Source organism: Bombina bombina, chromosome 7, assembly GCF_027579735.1.
Source record: "Bombina bombina isolate aBomBom1 chromosome 7, aBomBom1.pri, whole genome shotgun sequence".
Classification (NCBI taxonomy): Eukaryota; Metazoa; Chordata; class Amphibia; order Anura; family Bombinatoridae; genus Bombina; species Bombina bombina.
Genome location: NC_069505.1, coordinates 420,339,456 through 420,362,264, shown reverse-complemented (window position 1 = coordinate 420,362,264; position 22,809 = coordinate 420,339,456). Strand labels below are relative to the sequence as shown.

General features: G+C 41.9%; 1 protein-coding gene across 1 annotated transcript in view; it reads left to right on the top strand.

Annotated features, from left to right (window-relative positions):
• LOC128636413 (myoferlin-like) overlaps positions 1–22,809 on the top strand; it is a 276,260-nt gene that overhangs the window by 12,708 nt on the left and 240,743 nt on the right. The window contains 1 exon segment of the mRNA XM_053689430.1: positions 15,440–15,528. Coding sequence (XP_053545405.1) covers positions 15,440–15,528 — 89 coding nt within the window.

The window sequence follows — 22,809 nt, the reverse complement described above, 5'->3', positions numbered from 1 at the left end:
ATAAGAAAGCCCGTATCTTTATACAGTGGGCATCAGAGCTTCAGTCATTCTGATTGCTGTGGATTGTCTTTGCAGGACTTGGTATGCAGACCTGATTCAAATATGCTTGTGCTACCTCTTAGAAATGACCTTCTTTCTCAAGGGCCTTTCTTTAATCAGGATTTAAAAACTTTAAATTTGACAACCTGTCGATTGAACGTCTACTGATGTCCCAAAGTGATTTATCTGATAAAGTAATTGGTAACTTGATTTAAGCCAGAAAGTATGGCACCATGCATATATATTACAAGGTGTGGAAAATATTTTTATTCTGGTGTTCTAGCAAAAGATACCATTGGAATTGTTTTCTATTTCCTAGAGTTCTTGAATTGTTACAGGACGGTCTGGAGAAGGGCTTATCTCCAGTTCTCTTAAAGTTCAAATTTTGGCCTTATCCATCTTGTATACAAGAAAATTGCTAGGATCCCTGATATCCAGACCTTTGTTCAGTGATTGATCAGGATCAGGCCAGTTTTTCCTCTGTGGAATCTCAATCTGGTTTTGAGGGTCTTTTAAATCCCTCCATTTAATCCCATGGTTTGGACTTTCAGCTGTTATCCTGGAAGATTCTCTTTCTGATGGCCATTACATCAGCCAGGAGAGTTTCTGAGCTTTTATCTCTATCTTGCAATCCTCCTAACCTAAATTTGTATCAGGATAAAGCTGTTTCTTAATAAAGTAGTATCAATGGATACTATCAACCAGTACATTGTGATTCCCTCTTTATATCCTGCTCCTAAGAATTCTATGGAGCAACTTCTACACAACATGGATGTTGTGAGAGCATTATAATTCTGTGTTGAAGCCTAAAGGATTCTAGACTTTGTTCTTCTTTGTTCATTCATTTGCATGGCCTTAATTAGGGCCAGAAAGCTACTGCAGTTACCCTAGTGGCTTGGCTTAAGGTCTTGGTTGTAAAGCATACCTAGTTGTGGGGAAGACTCCCCCTGAACACATTTCTGCTCATTCCACTAGAGCAGGAATGATGCTTCTGTAGAAAAGATATTTAAGTTGGCTACTTGGTATTCATTACATACTTTTACAGAATTCTACCAAATTGACATATATGCCTTTTCAGAGGCTGCTTTTGGTAGGACAGTTCTTCTGGCTGCGGTGCCTGATCAGTAAAATACTTGCCTTAACTTCCCTATTTCATGGTGGTCTCGTGGACTTCACAGTTTGGGCATAGGATCCCACATTTGATGTCTTGTGGACTTTCACCATCTTATAAAATAAAACAAAAATAAATAAATACTTGGCGGCATTTGTCCCACTTTGTCTTTTCTGCTTTTCTGTTTCCCTTCATATGACTTAGATATTATGGAAAAATTGGAGGGATTAAAACACTGGGATTAAATGTATGCTGTGCTAGACAGGATAGGGATTAAGGGATCCTTTATTATAGATATAAAGGGGATATATTCATCCCCATCAGCAAATGTATGGAAATTGAAAACATGTACAGGCACTGGGGCTGGGAGTTAAGCTAGGTTTTTTCTTTAACATAGTTTATTATTGTTCTGAGTGATGCCGGTCGGGTCATATACTTTTACTGACGCCCATGATGGGCGGGGCTATGTCTTTGCGTGCTTTTCATAATAATCTGCGCAGTTTCATTTCCTGGTTAATTAGGAGCTGTTTTCCGGGTACACGGTGCTTTTTACACAGACGGCTGGGACTCGCACTAGCACCGCGTGGTCTTGGTCTCAGAGCAAGCGGTTGCATAGTGTTTTCAAGCCCTTGTCATCGGACTGTTTGGAGATCAGAGTGGTGGATCCGGGCGGCAGGTAGGCGCCTCAGCAGAGTGGCGTCTGAGGGTTATTATAATTACGGCTTCCTGCTGTAAAAATAGGACGTTTATTTTCTGCAAGGAAAATAGTTTACCTTTAAATTTTAAAGTCACAGTATCTTTTTTTCTGTCATTCAAAATTATTTAAACTAAATTGTTCTATTTAAATTTGGTTGGTTATTGGGACACTATTTCTTTCTACCTGCTGTAAAAATGTTTATCTCCAAAATTTAAAGGGCCAGTAACGGTTTTATTATTTTTGATATCCTCTTGTGCTTCAACATGGACACAGGAGCTGTACAAAATGTTTTTTGCTCCATGTGCTTGGATGCCAATGTGGAACCACCAATTCCTTTTTGTCCCTCATGCATTGAGAGGGCTTTAAAGTATAGAGAAAAGATTTTTCATGAGCAAAATATTTCTAAGGCGGATGATTCTCAGGAGTCTAATGCTGAGATTCAGAGTATGCCGCAGCTTTCTCCCCAAGCGTCCCATGATTTAACGCCCGCACAAGCAGTGCCCTGTACTTCTACTCCAGTGATTGCTGGAATTACTTTAAAAGACATAGCTACAGTTATGTCTTCCACAATTTCTGATGCGTTGTCTGCTTTCCCTGTGCTACAAGGCAAGCGTAAGAGGAAGGACAACCATGTAGTAAATGAGGTTTCTGATTCTATGGTGGCAATCTCGGAGGTACCCTCTCAGGGAGCTGAGTTGGAGGGTATGGAGGTTCTATCAGAAGGCGAAGTTTCAGACTCTGAAGGTTCAATACCTTTCACTGATTCAGAGGTTGTTTCTTTCAGGTTCAAACTAGAACACCTCCGTCTGTTGCTCAGGGAGGTTTTAGTTACTTTAGATGACTGTGATTCTACAGTAGTGGTTGCTTCTGCAAAGTCGAGCAAGTTGGACAGATATTTTGAAGTTCCCTCTTACTCAGACGTTTTTCCAGTACCGAAGCGGACTTCGGAGATTATTTCCAAGGAATGGGAGAGACTAGGTATTCCCTTTTCTCCATCTCCTATTTTCAAAAAATGTTTCCTATAGCGGACGCTGTCAGGGAAACTTGGCAGACAGTACCTAAGGTGGAAGGAGCTATTTCCACTCTAGCTAAGCGAACTACTATTCCCATTGAGGATAGTTGTGCTTTTAAAGATCCCATGGACAAGAAGTTGGATGGTCTACTTAAAAAGATTTATGTTCATCAGGGTCTGCTATTGCATCCGGCTGGGTGCATTGCTATGGTCACTAGTGCAGCAGCCTATTGGTTTGATGCTCTGTCTGAATCTCTCAGAACTGAAACCACTTTAGAGGAGATCCAAGATAGGATTAAAGCTCTGAAGTTGGCTAATGCCTTTATTACAGATGCTTCTCTGCAAATTACTAATTAAGCAGCTAAGAGTTCAGGGTTTTCTATTCTAGCCCGCAGAGCTTTATGGTTAAAACCTTGGTCTGCGGATGTGTCATCCAAGTCTAAGCTTCTAGTTATTCCTTACAAAGGAAAGACCTTGTTTGGACCTGGCCTGAAGGAGATTTTTTCTGTCATCATGGGAGGTAAGGGTCACCTCCTTCCTCAGGATAAGAGAAACTAAAAGGACAACAATGTAATTTTCGTTCCTTTCGTAATTTCAAGGGAAATTCTTTCTCTTCCTCCTCTAAACAAGAAGGAAACTATTTGCAATCTAAGTCTACTTGGAGACCCAACCAGCCTTGGAACAAGGGTAAACAGTAAAAGAAGCCTGCTGTTGACTCCAAAACAGCATGAAGGGCATGCCCCCGATCCGGGACCAGATCTGGTGGGGGGCAGACTTTCTTTCTTCGCTCAGGCTTGGATACGAGATGTTCAGGATCCCTGGGCTATAGAGATAGTGTCCCAGGGATACAAACTGGAGTTCAAGAATTTTCCTCCCAGAGGAAGATTTCTTCTTTCAAAATTATCTGCAAACCAGATAAAAAAGAGGCATTCTTACATTGTGTAAAAAAACCTCTCCTCCCTGGGAGTAATTATTCCTGTTCCAGCACAGGAACAGGGGCAGGGGTTTTATTTAAATCTGTTTATAGTTCCCAAAAAAGAGGGAACCTTCAGAACTATATTAGATCTCAAGAGTCTAAACAAGTTTCTCAGAGTTCCATCATTCAAGATGGAAACTATTCGGACCATTCTTCCATTGATCCAGGAGGGTCAATTTATGACGACAGTGGATTTGAAGGATGCATACCTTCATGTTCCTATCCACAGAGATCATCACAAGTTCCTAAGGTTTGCTTTTCTGGACCAGCACTTTCAGTTTGTGGCTCTTCCTTTCGGGCTGGCCACGGCACCCAGAATTATCACAAAGGTTCTGGGGTCTTTGCTGGCAGTTCTAAGGCCACGGGGCATTGCAGTGGCACCTTATCTGGACGATATTCTGATTCAGGTGCTATCTTGTCAACAAGCAGGGTCCCATACTGACATTGTACTGTCTTTCCTGAGGACTCACGGGTGGAAAGTAAATCTGGAAAAGAGTTCTTTAATCCCGAAAGCAAGGGTGACTTTCTGTAATCGATTCTATATCCATGAGGATTTTCTGACAGAGGTCAGGAAATCAAAGATTCTAGATACCTGTTGAGCCCTTCAGTCCAATCCTCGGCCGTCAGTGGCCCAGTGCATGGAATTAATCGGACTGATGGTTGCGGCAATGGACATCATCCCGTTTGCTCGGTTTCACCTCACACCTCTGCAGTTAAACATGCTCAGGCTGTGGAATGGAGATTATGCAGACTTGTCTCCTCGAATAACCCTGGAGCAGGAGACAAGGGATTCACTACAATGGTGGTTGTCTCTGGATCATCTATCCCAGGGAACATGCTTTTGCAGACCATCCTGGGTGATTGTGACAACAGATGCCTGCCTTCTAGGGTGGGGGGCTGTCTGGGGTCCTCTAAAAGCTCAGGGAGTGTGGACTCCGGCAGAGTCTGTTCTTCCTATAAACATCCTTGAACTGAGAGTGATCTTCAATGCTCTTCTGGCCTGGCCTCAGTTGGCTTCGGCCCAGTTCATCAGATTCCAGACGGACAACATAACGACAGTGGCCTACATCAATCATCAAGGAGGAATGAGGAGTTCCTTAGCGATGACCGAGGTAGCCAATATAATACGGTGGGCGGAGGCCCATTCTTGTCATCTGTCAGTGATCTATATCTCAGGGGTGGACAACTGGGAGGCAGACTTTCTGAGCAGGCAGACTTTTCATCTGGGAGAGTGGGAACTCCATCCTGAGTTGTTCTCCATCCTGATTCTCAAATGGGGTCAGCCGGAGTTGGATCTCATGGCATCTCGTCAGAATGCCAAGCTTCCGAGATACGAGTCGAGGTCCAAGGATCCCCAGGCAGAACTGATAGATGCTCTGGCGTTTCCTTGGTCCTTCAATCTTGCATACCTTTTTCCTCCATTTGCACTTCTTCCTCGAGTCATTGCTCGAATCAAACAAGAGAGGGCATCAGTGATCCTGATTGCTCTTGCGTGGCCTCGCAGGATTTGGTATGCAGATCTGGTGGACATGTCATCTCTGCCACCTTGGAGACTTCCGTTGAGGAAGGACCTTCTCATTCAAGGGCCCTTCCTTCACCCAAATCTAGTTTCTCTGAAGCCGACTGCTTGGAGATTGAACGCTTAATCCTATCCAAGCGGGGGTTTACTGATTCGGTCATAGAGACCATGATCCAGCCTGTGACTGGAAAGATTTACTATAAGATATGGCATAAATATCTTTATTGGTGTGAATCCAAGGGCTACTCATGGAGTAGAGTTAGGATTCCCAGAATTTTATCCTTTCTCCAAGAAGGATTGGAGAAGGGTTTATCGGCAAGTTCCCTTAACTGTCAGATCTCTGCCTGTCTATTTTGTTACATAAACGTGACGGATGTCCCAGATGTTCAATCCTTTTGTCAGGCTTTGGTTAGAATCAGGCCTGTATTTAAACCAATTACTCCTCCATGGAGTCTAAATTTAGTTCTCAAAGTTCTTCAAGGGGTTCCGTTTGAGCCTATGCATTCCTTAGATATTAAGTTGTTATCTTGGAAAGTTTTGTTTCTTGTTGCCATTTCTTCAGCTCGAAGAGTGTCTGAACTTTCGGCATTACAATACAATTCTCCTTACCTTATTTTTCATTCGGATAAGGTAGTTTTACATACTAACCTAGGGTTTCTACCTAAGGTTGTTTCAAACAGGAACATTAATAAGGAAATTGTGGTTCCTTCCTTGTGTCCTAATCCTCCTTCTCCAAAGCAACATCTTTTGCACAATTTGGACGTGGTCCGTGCTTTAAAATTTTATTTACAAGCGACTAAGGACTTTCGTCAGTCGTCTTCTTTGTTTGTCGTTTTCTCTGGGAAACGTAAGGGTCAGAAAGCTACGGCTACCTCTTTTTCTTTTTGGCTGAAGAGTATCATCCGTTTTGCATATGAGACTGCTGGACAGCAGCCTCCTGAAAGAGTTACGGCTCATTCCACTAGGGCTGTTGCTTCCTCATGGGCATTCAAAAATGAAGCTTCTGTAGAACAGATTTGCAAGGCTGCAACTTGGTCTTCTCTTAACACTTTTTCAAAATTTTACAAATTTGATACTTTTGCCTCGGCCGAGGCTGTTTTTGGGAGAAAGGTTCTTCAAGCAGTGGTGCCTTCCGTTTAGGTTCCCTGTCTTGTCCCTCCCTTATCATCCATGTACTCTAGCTTTGGTATTGTATCCCACAAGTAAGGATGAAATCCGTGGACTCATTGTGTCTTTAAAAAGAAAAGAAAATGTATGCTTACCTAATACCTGATAAATTTGTTTCTTTTTAGACACGATGAGTCCACGGCCCGCCCTGTTCTCTGAGACAGGTTATTATTTTTTGTAAACTTCAGACACCTCTGCACCTTGGCTTTTCCTTTCTCTTCCTAACTTTGGTCGAATGACTTGAGTGGGAGGGAAGGGAGGAGCTATATATAGCAGCTCTGCTGTGGTGCTCTTTGCCTCCTTCTGCTGACCAGGAGGTGGAATCCCACAAGTAAGGATGAAATCCGTGGACTCATCGTGTCTAAAAAGAAACAAATTTATCAGGTAAGCATAAATTTTCTTTTCTGTACAAAATCGAACAAGACAGTGATGACCCACTGGCTTCAAATATATGATATTCTGCAGACCTTTTGGGGATAAAAATAAGAAAACAGAATACAAAATCACATTATTTGCGGACAACGTATTACTATACTTAATTTTACATAACTGGGAAAACAAAGGCCTTTAAAGGGTTGCTTTACAAGGGGTAAAATGTTGACTTTTATACAGCTACAGGAGAAAATGAACCCAATAAAATTACACTGGAATATATATTTATAATTAGCCTGCCAATTTGCAATTATGGTCTAGATTACAAGTAGAGTTCTAATTTATCCCACATTTTCCTGTTTGCGGGCACGCAATAAGTAATCAGCCATTAGAAGTTGCTGGTTATTGCTACCGCAAGCTCGCGGTAGCAATTAGCGCTTTTAAAATTAACCAGAGATCAGATCTCTGGTTAATTTTTATAAATGCCCCAAATTCCCCCAAAATACAGTGGTGTGTATTTTATTAAAAAATGTTTTTAATAAAATAACCGCACCAGGCAGTTTTGGAGGGCTAAAGTTGGCGGGTGGGGGTTGTTAGAGAAAAAGTGGCACTGAAAATTGCTTTTACATTGCGGTTTTATGGAAAATGTGTGCTCCGTGTAAATATATAGGTTTATATACATATATATTTATGTGTTAATATATACACATATTAACACATAAATATATATGTCTATAAGCATATACATATATATTTGCAATGCTGCCATTGCCATCGCTGTGCGACTTACCCCTTTCGCTGAGCTTTGGTTCTGTGCCGTTTGTGACGGCATCAGAACCAGAGTCTTATTGAAGCCTATGGAAGCGAGCTCTCTTAAGCGCAATGCTTCCAGCCATATGAACGCAAGCTCAACTTGTAATACCAGCGCACATTAGAGTGCGCTGGTATTACTCAGTGAAGCGTAACTATCGCTTTTTGACCCTATATCTCTAAATCTCATATTAAGCCTTTAACCACACTTACAATTCTAAGTGGCTATTTATCAAGGCCTAGGAAGGCAATCTCTTAATTATACCTTACAATTCAGTCTTCTAGAAATAATAGTAAGTCGAACTTAATGATCCGATGAGAAAAAGACTTAGATATAGAATATAATAAAGATACATTGGAGAATATTCTTTATAATTCATGTAGAGAGCTCCTTAGTGCAGATTTGAAGGAAAACAGTATTAAAACCATCTTTAGATGGTATCTCACTCCCACAATAACCTATCAATCTATGATAGAAGGTACAAAATTATGTTAAAGGGGGTGTAGGGTTAAAGGCACATATGAATGTAAGTGCTGGGACTGTCCAGAGATTAAATGTACTGTATATGGGACAGACTTTCCACTTTTTTAGGTAAGCTACTTAATAATGAGTTAACCCTATCACTGCAATAAGCTTTACTACATGAACTAATATTAATCAATTCACTATAATTACATGTACAGTGACTAGAAAAAAAGGAGCCCCTACATATAATGAAGTTTTAAATACAATAAAAGGCTTCATGGTCACAAAACAAGGTAGAGATTTCCCATAAGGTGTGGTTTTATTGGCTAATGTAGGAGTTATTATCATTCATTTATAATACAGGTTAACATAGGATGAATGTTTTAGTCTTCTCTCTTCTCACAATTGTATAATATATTTTTACCAGCCAATATGAATGTTATTTAGAGATGATAGAAGTTGGCCAAATGGGCAATTTTAGGATTTTTATTAAAAAAGACTATAATCGGGGGGCTAGTTGTACAACAGAGCAACATCCTTTTCTTTTCTTTTCTCTTTTCTGTTTCATTTATTGCTCGCTGTGTGTTTGATACTTCTGAGTTAACCCTTGTTTGCATGAAAGTTGCTCATGATGGTTTCACATTATCTACACGTGGATCCAATACTTCTACAAGATAATAGTTTTAGGTGTTAAATGGTAACATGAGATTTCCTGTTATGTATGTTAGACAAAGAAGCACCATATAACTGAGATAAGTTTGTAAGAATTTTGTATTATGTACTTTGTATTATTGATAAAATGCTAATAAAAAAAGATTTTAAAACAGAGCACTTGAATGTAGGGGTATTTTCTCTTGTTAAGTGTATCCAGTCCACGGATCATCCATTACTTGTGGGATATTCTCCTTCCCAACAGGAAGTTGCAAGAGGATCACCCACAGCAGAGCTGCTATATAGCTCCTCCTCTCACTGTCATACCCAGTCATTCTCTTGCAACCCTCAACATAGATGGAGGTCGTGAGAGGACTGTGGTGTTTTATACTTAGTTTATTTCTTCAATCAAAAGTTTGTTATTTTAAATGGTACCGGAGTGTACTGTTTATCTCAGGCAGTATTTAGAAGAAGAATCTGCCTGCGTTTCCTATGATCTTAGCAGAAGTAACTAAGATCCATTTGCTGTTCTCACATATTCTGAGGAGTGAGGTACTTCAGAGGGGGAATGGCGTGCAGGTTTTCCTGCAAAAAAGGTATGTGCAGTTAAAATATTTTTCTAGGGATGGAATTTGCTAGAAAATGCTGCTGATACCGAAGTAATGTAAGTAAAGCCTTAAATGCAGTGATAGCGACTGGTATCAGGCTTATTAATAGAGATACATACTCTTATAAAAATGTATTTTAAAACGTTTGCTGGCATGTTTAATCATTTTTAACATATGTTTGGTGATAAAACTTATTGGGGCCTAGTTTTTTCCACATGGCTGGCTTGAATTCTGCCTAGAAACAGTTCCATGAGGCTTCCCACTGTTGTAATATGAGTGGGAGGGGCCTATTTTGGCGTTTTTTTGCACAGCAAAAAATAGACACAGACATCCAGCTTCTTCCTGCATGATCCAGGACTTCTCTGGAGGGCTCAAAAGGCTTCAAAAGTCGTATTGAGGGAGGTAAAAAGCCACAGTAGAGCTGTGGCAGTTGTTGTGACTGTTTAAAAACGTTTTTTGTCAATTGTTATTCCGTTTTTGGTATTAAGGGGTTAATCATCCATTTGCAAGTGGGTGCAATGCTCTGCTAACTTATTACATACACTGTGAAAATTTCGTTAGTGTAACTGCTTTTTTTCACTGTTATTTCAAATTTGGGCAAATTTTGTGTTTCTTAAAGGCGCAGTAGCGTTTCTTATATTGCTTGTAAACTTGTTTTAAAGTGTTTTCCAAGCTTGCTAGTTTCATTGCTAGTCTGTTTAAACATGTCTGACACAGATTCTACTTGCTCATTATGTTTGAAAGCCATGGTGGAGCCCCATAGGAGATTGTGTACTAAATGTATTGATTTCACTTTAAATAATAAAGATCAGTCTTTATCTATAAAAGAATTATCACCAGAGGATTCTGTCGAGGGGGAAGTTATGCCGACTAACTCTCCCCACGTGTCAGAACCTTCGCCTCCCGCTCAGGGGACGCACGCTAGCATGGCGCCAAGTACATCAGGGACGCCCATAGCGATTACCTTGCAGGACATGGCTGCAATCATGAATAATACCCTGTCAGAGGTATTGTCTAGATTGCCTGATTTCAGAGGCAAGCGCGATAGCTCTGGGATTAGGAGAGATGCAGAGCGCGCAGGTGCTGTAAGAGCCATGTCTGATACTGCATCACAGTATGCAGAACATGAGGACGGTGAGCTTCATTCTGTGGGTGACGTCTCTGACTCGGGGAAACCTGATTCAGAGATTTCTAATTTTAAATTTAAGCTTGAGAACCTCCTTGTATTGCTTGGGGAGGTATTAGCTGCTCTGAATGACTGTAACACAGTTGCACTTCCAGAGAAATTGTGTAGGCTGGATAGATACTATTAGCAAGGAGTGGGATAGACCCGGTGTGCCCTTTTCCCCACCTCCTATATTTAGAAAAATGTTCCCAATAGACGCCACTACACGGGACTTAAGGCAGACGGTCCCTAAGGTGGAGGGAGCAGTTTCTACTTTAGCAAAGCGTACCACTATCCCAGTTGAGGACAGTTGTGCTTTTTCAGATCCAATGGATAAAAAATTGGAGGGTTACCTTAAGAAAATGAAAAGGTTTTATTTTACAGCCCCTTGCATGCATTGCGCCTGTCACTGCTGCGGCGGCATTCTGGTTTGAGGCCCTGGAAGAGGCCATTCATACAGCTCCATTGGATGAAATTATTGACAAGCTTAGATCGCTTAAGCTAGCTAACTCATTTGTTTCTGATGCCATTGTTCATTTGACTAAACTAACGGCTAAGAATTCCGGATTCGCCATCCAGGCACGTATGGCGCTATGGCTTAAATCCTGGTCAGCTGACGTGACTTCTAAGTCTAAATTACTTAACATTCCTTTCAAGGGGCAGACCTTATTCGGGCCTGGCTTAAAAGAAATTATTGCTGACATTACTGGAGGTAAGGGTCATACCCTTCCTCAGGACAGGGCCAAATCAAAGGCCAAACAGTCTAATTTTCGTGCCTTACGAAATTTCAAGGCAGGAGCAGCATCAACTTCCTCCGCTTCAAAACAAGAGGGAACTGTTGCTCATTCCAGACAGGCCTGGAAACCTAACCAGTCCTGGAACAAGGGCAAGCAGACCAGAAAGCCTGCTGCTGCCCCCTAGACAGCATGAAGGAACGGCCCCCTATCCGGAAACGGATCTAGTGGGGGGCAGACTTTCTCTCTTCGCCCAGGCGTGGGCAAGAGATGTTCAGGATCCCTGGGCGTTGGAGATCATATCTCAGGGATATCTTCTGGACTTCAAAGCTTCTCCTCCACAAGGGAGATTTCATCTTTCAAGGTTATCAGAAAACCTGATAAAGAAAGAGGCATTCCTAAGCTGTGTGCAGAACCTCCTAGTAATGGGAGTGATCCATCCAGTTCCGCGGACGGAACAAGGACAGGGCTTTTATTCAAATCAGTTTGTGGTTCCCAAGAAAGAGGAAACCTTCAGACCAATCCTGGATCTAAAGATCTTAAACAAATTCCTCAGAGTTCCATCATTCAAAATGGAAACTATTCGGACCATCCTACCCATGATCCAAGAGGGTCAGTACATGACCACAGTGGACTTAAAGGATGCTTACCTTCACATACCGATTCACAAAGATCATCATTGGTTCCTAAGGTTTGCCTTTCTAGACAGGCATTACCAATTTCTAGCTCTTCCCTTCGGGTTAGCTACTGCCCCGAGAATTTTTACAAAGGTTCTGGGCTCACTTCTGGCGGTTCTAAGACCGCGAGGCATAGCGGTGGCTCCGTATCTAGACGACATCCTGATACAGGCGTCAAGCTTTCAAATTGTCAAGTCTCATACAGAGATAGTTCTGGCATTTCTGAGGTCGCATGGGTGGAAAGTGAACGTGGAAAAGAGTTCTCTATCACCACTCACAAGGGTCTCCTTCCTGGGGACTCTTATAGATTCTGTAGAGATGAAAATTTACCTGATGGAGTCCAGGTTATCAAAACTTCTAAATGCTTGCCATGTCCTTCATTCCATTCCACGCCCGTCAGTGGCTCAGTGCATGGAAGTAATCGGCTTAATGGTAGCGGCAATGGACATAGTGCCATTTGCGCGCCTGCATCTCAGACCGCTGCAATTATGCATGCTAAGTCAGTGGAATGGGGATTACTCAGATTTGTCCCCTCTACTAAATCTGGATCAAGAGACCAGAGATTCTCTTCTCTGGTGGCTTTCTCGGGTCCATCTGTCCAAGGGTATGACCTTTCGCAGGCCAGATTGGACGATTGTAACAACAGATGCCAGCCTTCTAGGTTGGGGCGCAGTCTGGAACTCCCTGAAGGCTCAGGGATCGTGGACTCAGGAGGAGAAACTCCTCCCAATAAATATTCTGGAGTTAAGAGCAATATTCAAGCCTCTTCTAGCTTGGCCTCAGTTAGCAACACTGAGGTTCATCAGATTTCAGTCGGACAACATCACGACTGTTGCTTACATCAACCATCAAGGGGGAACCAGGAGTTCCCTAGCGATGTTAGAAGTCTCAAAGATAATTCGCTGGGCAGAGTCTCACTCTTGCCACCTGTCAGCGATCCACATCCCAGGCGTAGAGAACTGGGAGGCGGATTTTCTAAGTCGGCAGACTTTTCATCCGGGGGAGTGGGAACTCCATCCGGAGGTGTTTGCTCAACTGGTCCTTCGTTGGGGCAAACCAGAACTGGATCTCATGGCGTCTCGCCAGAACGCCAAGCTTCCTTGTTACGGATCCAGGTCCAGGGACCCGGGAGCAACGCTGATAGATGCTCTAGCAGCTCCTTGGTTCTTCAACCTGGCCTATGTGTTTCCACCGTTTCCTCTGCTCCCTCGACTGATTGCCAAAATCAAACAGGAGAGAGCATCGGTGATTCTGATAGCGCCTGCGTGGCCACGCAGGACCTGGTATGCAGACCTAGTGGACATGTCATCTCTTCCACCATGGACTCTGCCTCTGAGGCAGGACCTTCTAATACAAGGTCCTTTCAATCATCCAAATCTAATTTCTCTGAGACTGACTGCATGGAGATTGAACGCTTGATTCTATCAAGGCGTGGCTTCTCCGAGTCAGTCATTGATACCTTAATACAGGCTCGGAAGCCTGTTACCAGGAAAATCTACCATAAGATATGGCGTAAATACCTTTATTGGTGTGAATCCAAGAGTTACTCATGGAGTAAGGTTAGGATTCCTAGGATATTGTCCTTTCTCCAAGAGGTTTTGGACAAAGGCTTATCAGCTAGTTCTTTAAAAGGGCAGATCTCTGCTCTGTCTATTCTTTTGCACAAGCGTCTGACAGAAGTTCAAGACGTCCAGGCATTTTGTCAGGCTTTGGTTAGGATTAAGCCTGTGTTTAAACCTGTTGCTCCTCCGTGGAGCTTAAACTTGGTTCTTAAAGTTCTTCAGGGAGTTCCGTTTGAACCCCTTCATTCCATTGATATTAAACTTTTATCTTGGAAAGTTCTGTTTTTGATGGCTATTTCCTCGGCTCGAAGAGTCTCTGAGTTATCTGCCTTACATTGTGATTCTCCTTATCTGATTTTTCATTCAGACAAGGTTGTTCTGCGTACCAAACCTGGGTTTTTACCTAAGGTGGTTTCTAACAGGAATATCAATCAAGAGATTGTTGTTCCATCATTGTGTCCTAATCCTTCTTCAAAGAAGGAACGTCTTTTACATAATCTGGACGTAGTCCGTGCCTTGAAGTTCTACTTACAGGCTACTAAAGATTTTCGTCAAACATCTGCCCTGTTTGTCGTTTACTCTGGACAGAGGAGAGGTCAAAAAGCTTTGGCAACCTCTCTCTCCTTTTGGCTTCGGAGCATAATACGCTTAGCCTATGAGACTGCTGGACAGCAGCCCCCTGAAAGGATTACAGCTCATTCTACTAGAGCTGTGGCTTCCACCTGGGCCTTTAAAAATGAGGCCTCTGTTGAACAGATTTGCAAGGCTGCGACTTGGTCTTCGCTTCACACCTTTTCAATATTTTACAAATTTTGCTTCTTCGGAGGCTGTTTTTGGGAGAAAGGTTCTACAGGCAGTGGTTCCTTCCGTTTAAGTTCCTGCCTTGTCCCTCCCATCATCCGTGTACTTTAGCTTTGGTATTGGTATCCCACAAGTAATGGATGATCCGTGGACTGGATACACTTAACAAGAGAAAACATAATTTATGCTTACCTGATAAATTTATTTCTCTTGTAGTGTATCCAGTCCACGGCCCGCCCTGTCCTTTTAAAGCAGGTCTAAATTTTAATTAAACTACAGTCACCACTGCACCCTATGGTTTCTCCTTTCTCGTCTTGTTTCGGTCGAATGACTGGATATGACAGTGAGAGGAGGAGCTATATAGCAGCTCTGCTGTGGGTGATCCTCTTGCAACTTCCTGTTGGGAAGGAGAATATCCCACAAGTAATGGATGATCCGTGGACTGGATACACTACAAGAGAAATAAATTTATCAGGTAAGCATAAATTATGTTTTTTGCCTCCTCCTAGTGGACTGGAGTGTAATCCCACATTTAATTTGTCGTGGGCTCTAACCAACATGAAAGAAATTCATTTGAGATAATTGTAAATGAGTTATTGCTGGTGTATTCACACTTCCTATAGTGCTATAGGCCTATTAATTAAATGACAGATTTTTTATTTTATAGATACTTTTTTTTGTCAAGTTTAAATCCACGTATAGATCTTTTTTACACCAAAATAAAACGTATTGCTAAAGCTGTTTGCAGTAACAAAACCCACAGGGCAATTGCTATTTTACAACACTCATACATACAGCAAGACATATCTAAACCAACATAAACATGTTCACAGATATCCACAATCCTAGAACAAAATGAATGCACGTTGTATGACATTTTACATAATCCTTGTCTTAAGGAAATGTCCCGCTTATTGTAAGGTTATTTATTCACTCGCAATTGTATTATTTGTTTCTTTCATTTTTAATTTTAGAGGCAAATATAATATTCTTGTAATTAACAAAATAATTTTGTCAAAGATATAATTTTGTATAGCAGATTAATGAGCCTGTCCCTTTTTTTATTCATCAGATGAATAATCTTGAAGCTTTACAAAACACCAGCTCCAACATGGACATCAAGTGGAAAATTCACCTAAAGGAAATTACAACTGCTTGCCGGTAAAGAACATAAACATGCACATAAATTCCAGAGGATTAGACATTTAGAAAAGATACTTGGTTTAATATAGGAAAGGTGACAGCCTATTATATGTTACATTATAAACTCCTACTTCAATTTAAGATACAGAACAATATTTTTGTAAATTATAAAAGAAAGCCTCAGTAACACTACAAGGCTATCTTAATTCTAGTTACACTGTTTAAAACACAATGGTTTATACACACTTACAAATGCACTTAACAATAGACAATGTGCAAAGGCAAAAAAATCTTGTTCCACACAAATCATTTGTCCCCCAAAAATTCCTTTGTTTGGTCTGGTATTTGTTAAGGGGGTACTTTTGAATGTGTTTGATCAAGAAAATCCATGTATACACTATTTCCTATAGGAAACATTTTCAGGGCATCAGAGGAGCAGCTGGACACCTGCTTTTTAAACTTAAAGTTAAAGCAGTAACTAGTGCTACTGCTACACGCCAGCAGCACTTTTTTCCCCCTTCTTTTTGTAATGATGTCAGAAATGGCCAAGAAATAATTAAGCTTACATGCTTGCTGCTACTTTAATTACTTCAATATCTACCTGGACATACCCAAGGAATGGTTAGGGAAAGGACTTTAAGCCAGTGTGAGGTTTTCTGGCTTTTTCATTTTGCAGACTAGATCCCCCACTGGCTTGAATTCTGAAAGGGGAGTTATTTTCTTTTTAAAATAAATATGAATAGTGGATTTTCATAGAAAAAATATAATAATAATCTAGCACATATAAAAAGTACTTGAAGTGTATAATTGGAGGTATTAATGTACGATTCATTTGTGACAGTTATAAGTTATAACAAATAAACATTCCCCTTGAGTGAGTCACTTAGTTAATAAGATATTTGAGGCACCTGTATATATTGTATGAATGGTCCTATTGGACATTGTTAAGATGGTTTAAACCCTTTATATTGATTTGCATTTTTAATATGAGTCATTAAGAAAGTTATGTGTGTATAATATATGAAACACTTTTGTTCTACTTGTTTTGAGTAATTTGTTGTTTTCTTTCTAATGACACGGTGAGTCCACGGATCATCATCAATTACTGTTGGGAATATCACTCCTGGCCAGCAGGAGGAGGCAAAGAGCACCACAGCAAAGCTGTTAAATATCACTCCCCTACCCACAATCCCCCAGTCATTTTCTTTGCCTGTAGTGCAAGGAGGACGTGAAGTTTAGGTGTCTGATAAGAAGTTTTCTTCAATCAAGATTTTTTAATTTTTTTTTTAGCAGAGTAAGCTTACTCTGTTCCTTTCTGGGGTCTAGCCTAGCCCACATCAGTCTCTTCAGTAGGGCAGTGGTGGCTTTAGAGCACTTGAGAACTTGTGAGGTACAATCCTCACTGCGTTTTCTAAAGAATCTACTGCCCTAACTAGAAAACCTGAGTAGGTTTAATCAGTTTTTCTCTCTTCACTGGTCCATGTGAGGTGCTGCACCCTCTCAAACCAGATGAGCTGTCCTGCTGCCAGACAGCACTTTTAGATAAGTGCCATTTTAATTTTCTTTTGCAAGAAGATTGCACTTCTTACAGCTAAAAGCTGTCTTACTTAATATGGGACTTCATTAAACCTTCATGTTTTGGGTTTCTTTTAGGCAGTTTGGGCATTGAGACTGTGAGGTGATTTATGGTGGCTCAGTGTGTTATAGTAGTTTTTATACTTTAACTTTTGGTGATGGAGATTACTGTTGTAAACCATTTTTTTCGGCAGTTAGGGCTCTGTAACCGCTCTGTATTTGAAAAGGGGATTGTTTCTTCTGTGAGAGAAGTCACTCTGTGAGCTGCTGGACAGGTAGGCACCTCAGTAAAGCTACTGAGGTGTATAGGTAGCCTGAGGTCTATTTGGTTTGTTGCACTAACACACAATTCTATTTAAAGACACAGTACACATTTATTTTTTATTTTCAAATAAAGAATTTTTACACTTTATCCTTATTTATTACATAAGATGGATCAAGAGGCTTTTCAAACCATTATCCCAGGCGAAGTTGCTGCTTGTCAGTTATGTTTTGATGCTCAGGTGGAACCCCCAGTTCCTTTTTGTTCCTAACGCTTTGAGAGAACTTTAAGTTATAGAGATGAAATATTTGTCCATGAGCCACCATTATCCCAGGCAAATGCTGTTCAGGTGTCTCCTGTTGCAGATATGCCGCAGCTTTCTCCTCAAGCGTCCCAACTTTTTCAGTCTCCACATACAGCGCCCTGTGTTTCCTCTTGCAATCCTGTAATATTTTCTCTACAAGATAATGCTTCCCAGGTATCCCTTGCGGTATCTAAGGCCTTGTTAGCTTTGCCCATGTTGCAGGGAAGGCGTAAAAGGAAATTTAGTAAGGTTTCTGATCAAGTTCTGGCTATCCAGAGTGTCCCTTCCCATAAGCCTGAGGAAGAAGACATGTCGGAAGCATCTGAGGGGGAAATCTCAGACTCAGACAGTGTAATTCCTTCTTCTGATGCTGAAGTGGTATCACTTTGCTACTTTGGACGACTCCGACACAATTATCATAGTCAATCCTAAAAAGTCTAGTAAATTGAACAAATACTTTGATGTTCCCTCCGCGGTGAAGGTTTTTATGGTTCCTGACTGTGCTGCGGAGATTATTGCTCAAGAATGGGACCTGGTATTCCCTTTTCTCCATCTCCTATTTTTAAGAAGATGTTTCCTATAGCGGATTCTGTTATGGAGTCGAGGCAGATGGTTCCTAAGGTAGAAGGAGCGATCTCCACTTTAGCCAAGAGGACTACTATTCTCATAGAGGATAGGTCATAGAGGATAGGTGTTGTTTTAAAGATCCAATGGTTAAAAAAATGGAGGCTGTACTAAAAAAGATTTATGTCCACCAGGGTTTACAATGGCAACCTGCGGTGTGTATCGCCACTGTTACCAGCGCTGTGGCTTACTGGTTTGATGCATTGTCTGAATCTCTTCAGACGGATACCCCTTTTGATGAGATCCAGGGCAGGATTAAGGCTCTCAAGTTAGCCAATTCCTTCATTACAGATGCTTCCTTACAGGTTATTAAACTGGGAGCCAAAATTTCTGGTTTTGCGGTCCTAGCCCGCAGGGCCTTGTGGTTGAAGTGCTGGTCTGCAGATGTTTCATCTAAATCTAAGCTCATGGCTATTCCTTACAAGGGTAAGACCTTTTTTGGACCTGGTTTGGAAGAAATTATCTCAGATATTACTGGAGGAAAGGGTTCTTTTCTTCCTCAAGATTAAAAGAATAAACAGAAGGGACGTCAGAGTAATTTTCGTTCCTTTTGTAACATTAAAGGCAAGTCTTCCTCCCCTTCCTCCAAGCAAGATCAAGCCAAGCCTTCCTGGAAGCCCAACCAGTCCTGGAATAAGGGAAAGCAATCTAAAAAGCCTTCATCTGATTCCAAGTCTGCATGAAGGGTTGTCCCCTGGGAGCAGATCTTGTAGGGGGCAGACTCTCTCTTTTTTCCCAGGCTTGAATAAGAGATGTACCGGATCACTGGGTGGTAGAAATTGTCTCCCAGGGATACAAAATAGACTTCAAATCTTTTCCTCCCAGAGACAGGTTTCTCCTCTCCAGATTATCTGTAGACCAGATAAAAAGAGAGGCGTTCTTACATTGTGTCAAGGACCTTGCCGCCCTGGGGCTAATAGTTCCAGTTCCCTTTCAGGAAAGGGGTCTGGGATTTTACTCAAATCTGTTCATAGTTCCAAAAAAGGAGGGAACTTTTTGACCAATCCTAGATCTAAAATGTTTAAACAAGATTCTCAGAGTGCCATCCTTCAAGATGGAGACTATATGCTCCATTCTTCCCTTGGTACAAGAGGGTCAGTTCATGACAACCATAGACCTAAAGGATGCATACTTTCATGTTCCCATTCACAGGGACCATCACAAGTTTCTGAGATTCGCCTTTTTGGACAATCATTTCCAGTTCATGGCCCTTCCATTCAGCCTGGCCACAGCTCCCAGAGTTTTTTCAAAGGTTCTGGGGACTCTTTTAGCTGTGCTTCGATCTCAAGGCATTACAGTGGCACCTTATCTGGATGACATTCTGGTTCAGGCTCTATCTTTTCAACAAGCAGAATCTTATACGGAGATCTTGTTGTCTTTTCTTCGATCCCATGGATGGAAGCTGAATCAGGAAAAAAAAGTTCTCTGATTCCAGCTACAAGGGTTGTATTTTTGGGGACCATAATAGACTCCCTGTTAATGAATATTTTTCTGATGGAGGTCAGAAAAAGAAAGATTTTCGACTCTTGTTTTGGCCTTCAATCCTCTCCACGGCCATCAGTGGCTCAATGTATTGAGGTAATTGGTCTGATGGTGGCTTCCATGGACATTATTCTGTTTGCTCGGTTCCATCTCAGACCTCTGCAGTTATGCATGCTCAGACAATGGAACGGGGACTATACGGATCTGTTTCCATGTGTAGATCTAGATCAGGCATCAATAGACTCTCTTCCATAGTTGCTTTCTCAGGATCATCTTTCCCAGGATACTTGCTTCCGCAGACCCTCCTGGGTGATTGAGACCACGGATGCCAGCCTTCTAGGTTGGGGAGCAGTATGGGGCTTTTTGAAGGCTCAGGGCTTATGGACCCAGGAGGAGTCAGTCCTGCCCATAAACATCTTGGAGCTGAGAGCAATCTTCAATGCTCTTCTGGCCTGGCCTCAGTTAGCCTTAGCCCAGTTTATCAGATTCCAGTCGGACAACATAACCTCGACGGCTTACATCAACCACCAGGAGGGAGCTCAGAGTTCCTTGGCCATGACAGAGGTTGCCCGAATTATTCAGTGACCCACAAATGCTGTCTTTCTGCAATCCACATCCCAGAAGTGGACAATTGGGAAGCAAATTTTTTGAGAAGACAGACTTTTCATCCCGGGGAGTGGGAACTTCATTCGGATGTGTTTTCCAGCTTGACCCTCAACTGAGGGCAGCCGGAGTTGGATCTCATGGCTTCTCGTCAGAATGCCAAACTTCCGAGATACGGCTCAAAGTCAAGAGATCCGCAGGCATATCTGATCGTTGCTCTAGCATACCTGTTTCCTCCGTTCACTCTCCTTCCAAGTGTCATTGCTCGAGTCAAGCAGGAGAGGGCATCTGTAATTCTCGTAGCCCCGGCATGGCCTCGCAGGATTTGGTATGCAGACCTAGTGGAAATGTCATCCTTTCCACCTTGGAGGCTGCCTCTAAGGAAGGACCTTCTACTTCAGGGTCCCTTCCTTCATCCAAATCTCGTTTCTCTGAAGCTGACTGCTTGGAGATTGAACGCTTAGTTTTATCTAAGCGTGGATTTTCAGAGTTGGTCATTGAGACCTTGATTCAGGCTCGTAAGCCTGTGATTCGCAGGATTTACCATAAGATCTGGCGTAAATACTTGTATGGGTGTGAATCCAAAGGATACACTTGGAATAGAGTAAGGATTCCTAGGATTTTGTCCTTTCTCCAGGATGGTCTGGAGAAGGGTTTGTTGGCAAGTACTCTAAAGGGTCAGATTTCGGCATTGTCTATTTTGTTACATATGCGCTTCTTGACATGGCCCGCCCTGTATTCAGACAGTTTATTTTTATATAAACCTCAGGCACCTCTGCACCTTGTGTTACTTCCTTTCTCTCCTTTTCCTTTGGTCGAATGACTGGGGGATTGTGGGTAGGGGAGTGATATTTAACAGCTTTGCTGTGGTGCTCTTTGCCTTCTCCTGCTGGCCAGGAGTGATATTCCCAACAGTAATTGATGATGATTCATGGACTCACTGTGTCAAGAAAGAAATACATTTATCAGGTAAGCATACATTTCATTTCTATTATGAAGAAATTAAGGATTTGTTTTTTATATGAGCACCAAATGTTTATCTTGCCCCGCAAGCAGCTGAGTGTGCACATTCACTTTGCATTACAAAAGGACATTAAATCTTACCTTTCAAAGCCTTTCCCGCTTAATAGTGCAAATTTGGACTTTTTTTAAAATATTTTTTATTGAGGTAAACCGGTTGCAGCATACACCAACAGGGACAATGCAAATGACACATAAGAACAGCTGTAGCATCCTTAAATGACTGAAACAAAGTTGAAGTACAGGAACAGTGAACCATCTATCACTTAAGCATTTTCCTGAATACCAAAAATAGTGTAAACCTCAAGTAACATTTTATCTGTTTTACTGAAGAAGTGGGAAAGGGAACGTCTGTCCGATGTAACAGTCAGTCTAGATTGTCTGAGTGAAAATACAGCGGACTGTGTACAATATAACTATCTAGTGCGAATGTTTCAAATCTTCAAGGTCAATGTAAGGGCTCATATAGGGCTGGGCTCCAGATATGGGAGCTGGGAATAGAGGAGAGAGAGAGAAGAAAAAAAAAATCAAGGGGAAAGGGAGGGAGGGAAGAGGGCAGGAGGTGGGTGGTATGTGGGTAGGGATATTCAGGTTATCGCTGCATCCAGTCACTCCAAACCGCCCAGTAGAGGTCCATGGAATCCTGAAGTCTGGGCACATGTCTTTCCATGGTAGCGAAGTGATTAATTAGCTTGCAAATTGCATCGATGGAAGGGGGTTCCAATTGTTTCCATGCTCTGGCTATGCATAGTTTAGCTGCTGCCATTACATAGATTACCATTTTCTTTGTGGGGACCGGAAAGGTGCTCCCCGAGCATATGAAGCAAGGTGATCAGAGGGGAGAGCGATAGGTTGTCTATTGATGGATTGCAAAAGGGATTCTAACCCTCTCCACAATTTCATTAGTTTTGGGCAAGACCACCAGATGTGGAAGTCCATGCCTTCTTGGCCGTACTGTCTCCAACACTGTGAGGAGACTGAACATTCCAGAGAGTCTCACTGGCGTCCTGTGCCACTTCAATAAAACCTTGATATATACTTCAAAGACAGATACGCAATGTAGCATTTTTTTAGTGAGCATGAGTGACCAAGCTTTAATCTGCCACGGGAAACCTATAGAATGTTCATTTAAGAGTGCCTGATAGTGGAACAAAAGGGGCCTCCTCATTCCCTTTCCGCTAGCACACCACTCCTCCCATTTAGTAGGGTCTCTCAGACCGACCCTCTGGAACTTCCACAAATATAATAGACTAAGAATTCTACCTGCCTCAAACTGAAGCCAAGGTGGGCTATTGTCTTGCAGTTCGGAGATTTGTACCAGTGAGTATAACCTTTTATTTACATAGATATCATGTACCCGGGAAATCCCTAGTTTCAACCAGTAGTCTATATGGATGTTCGGGAAACCCCAAAGCAGACCATTTAAGTG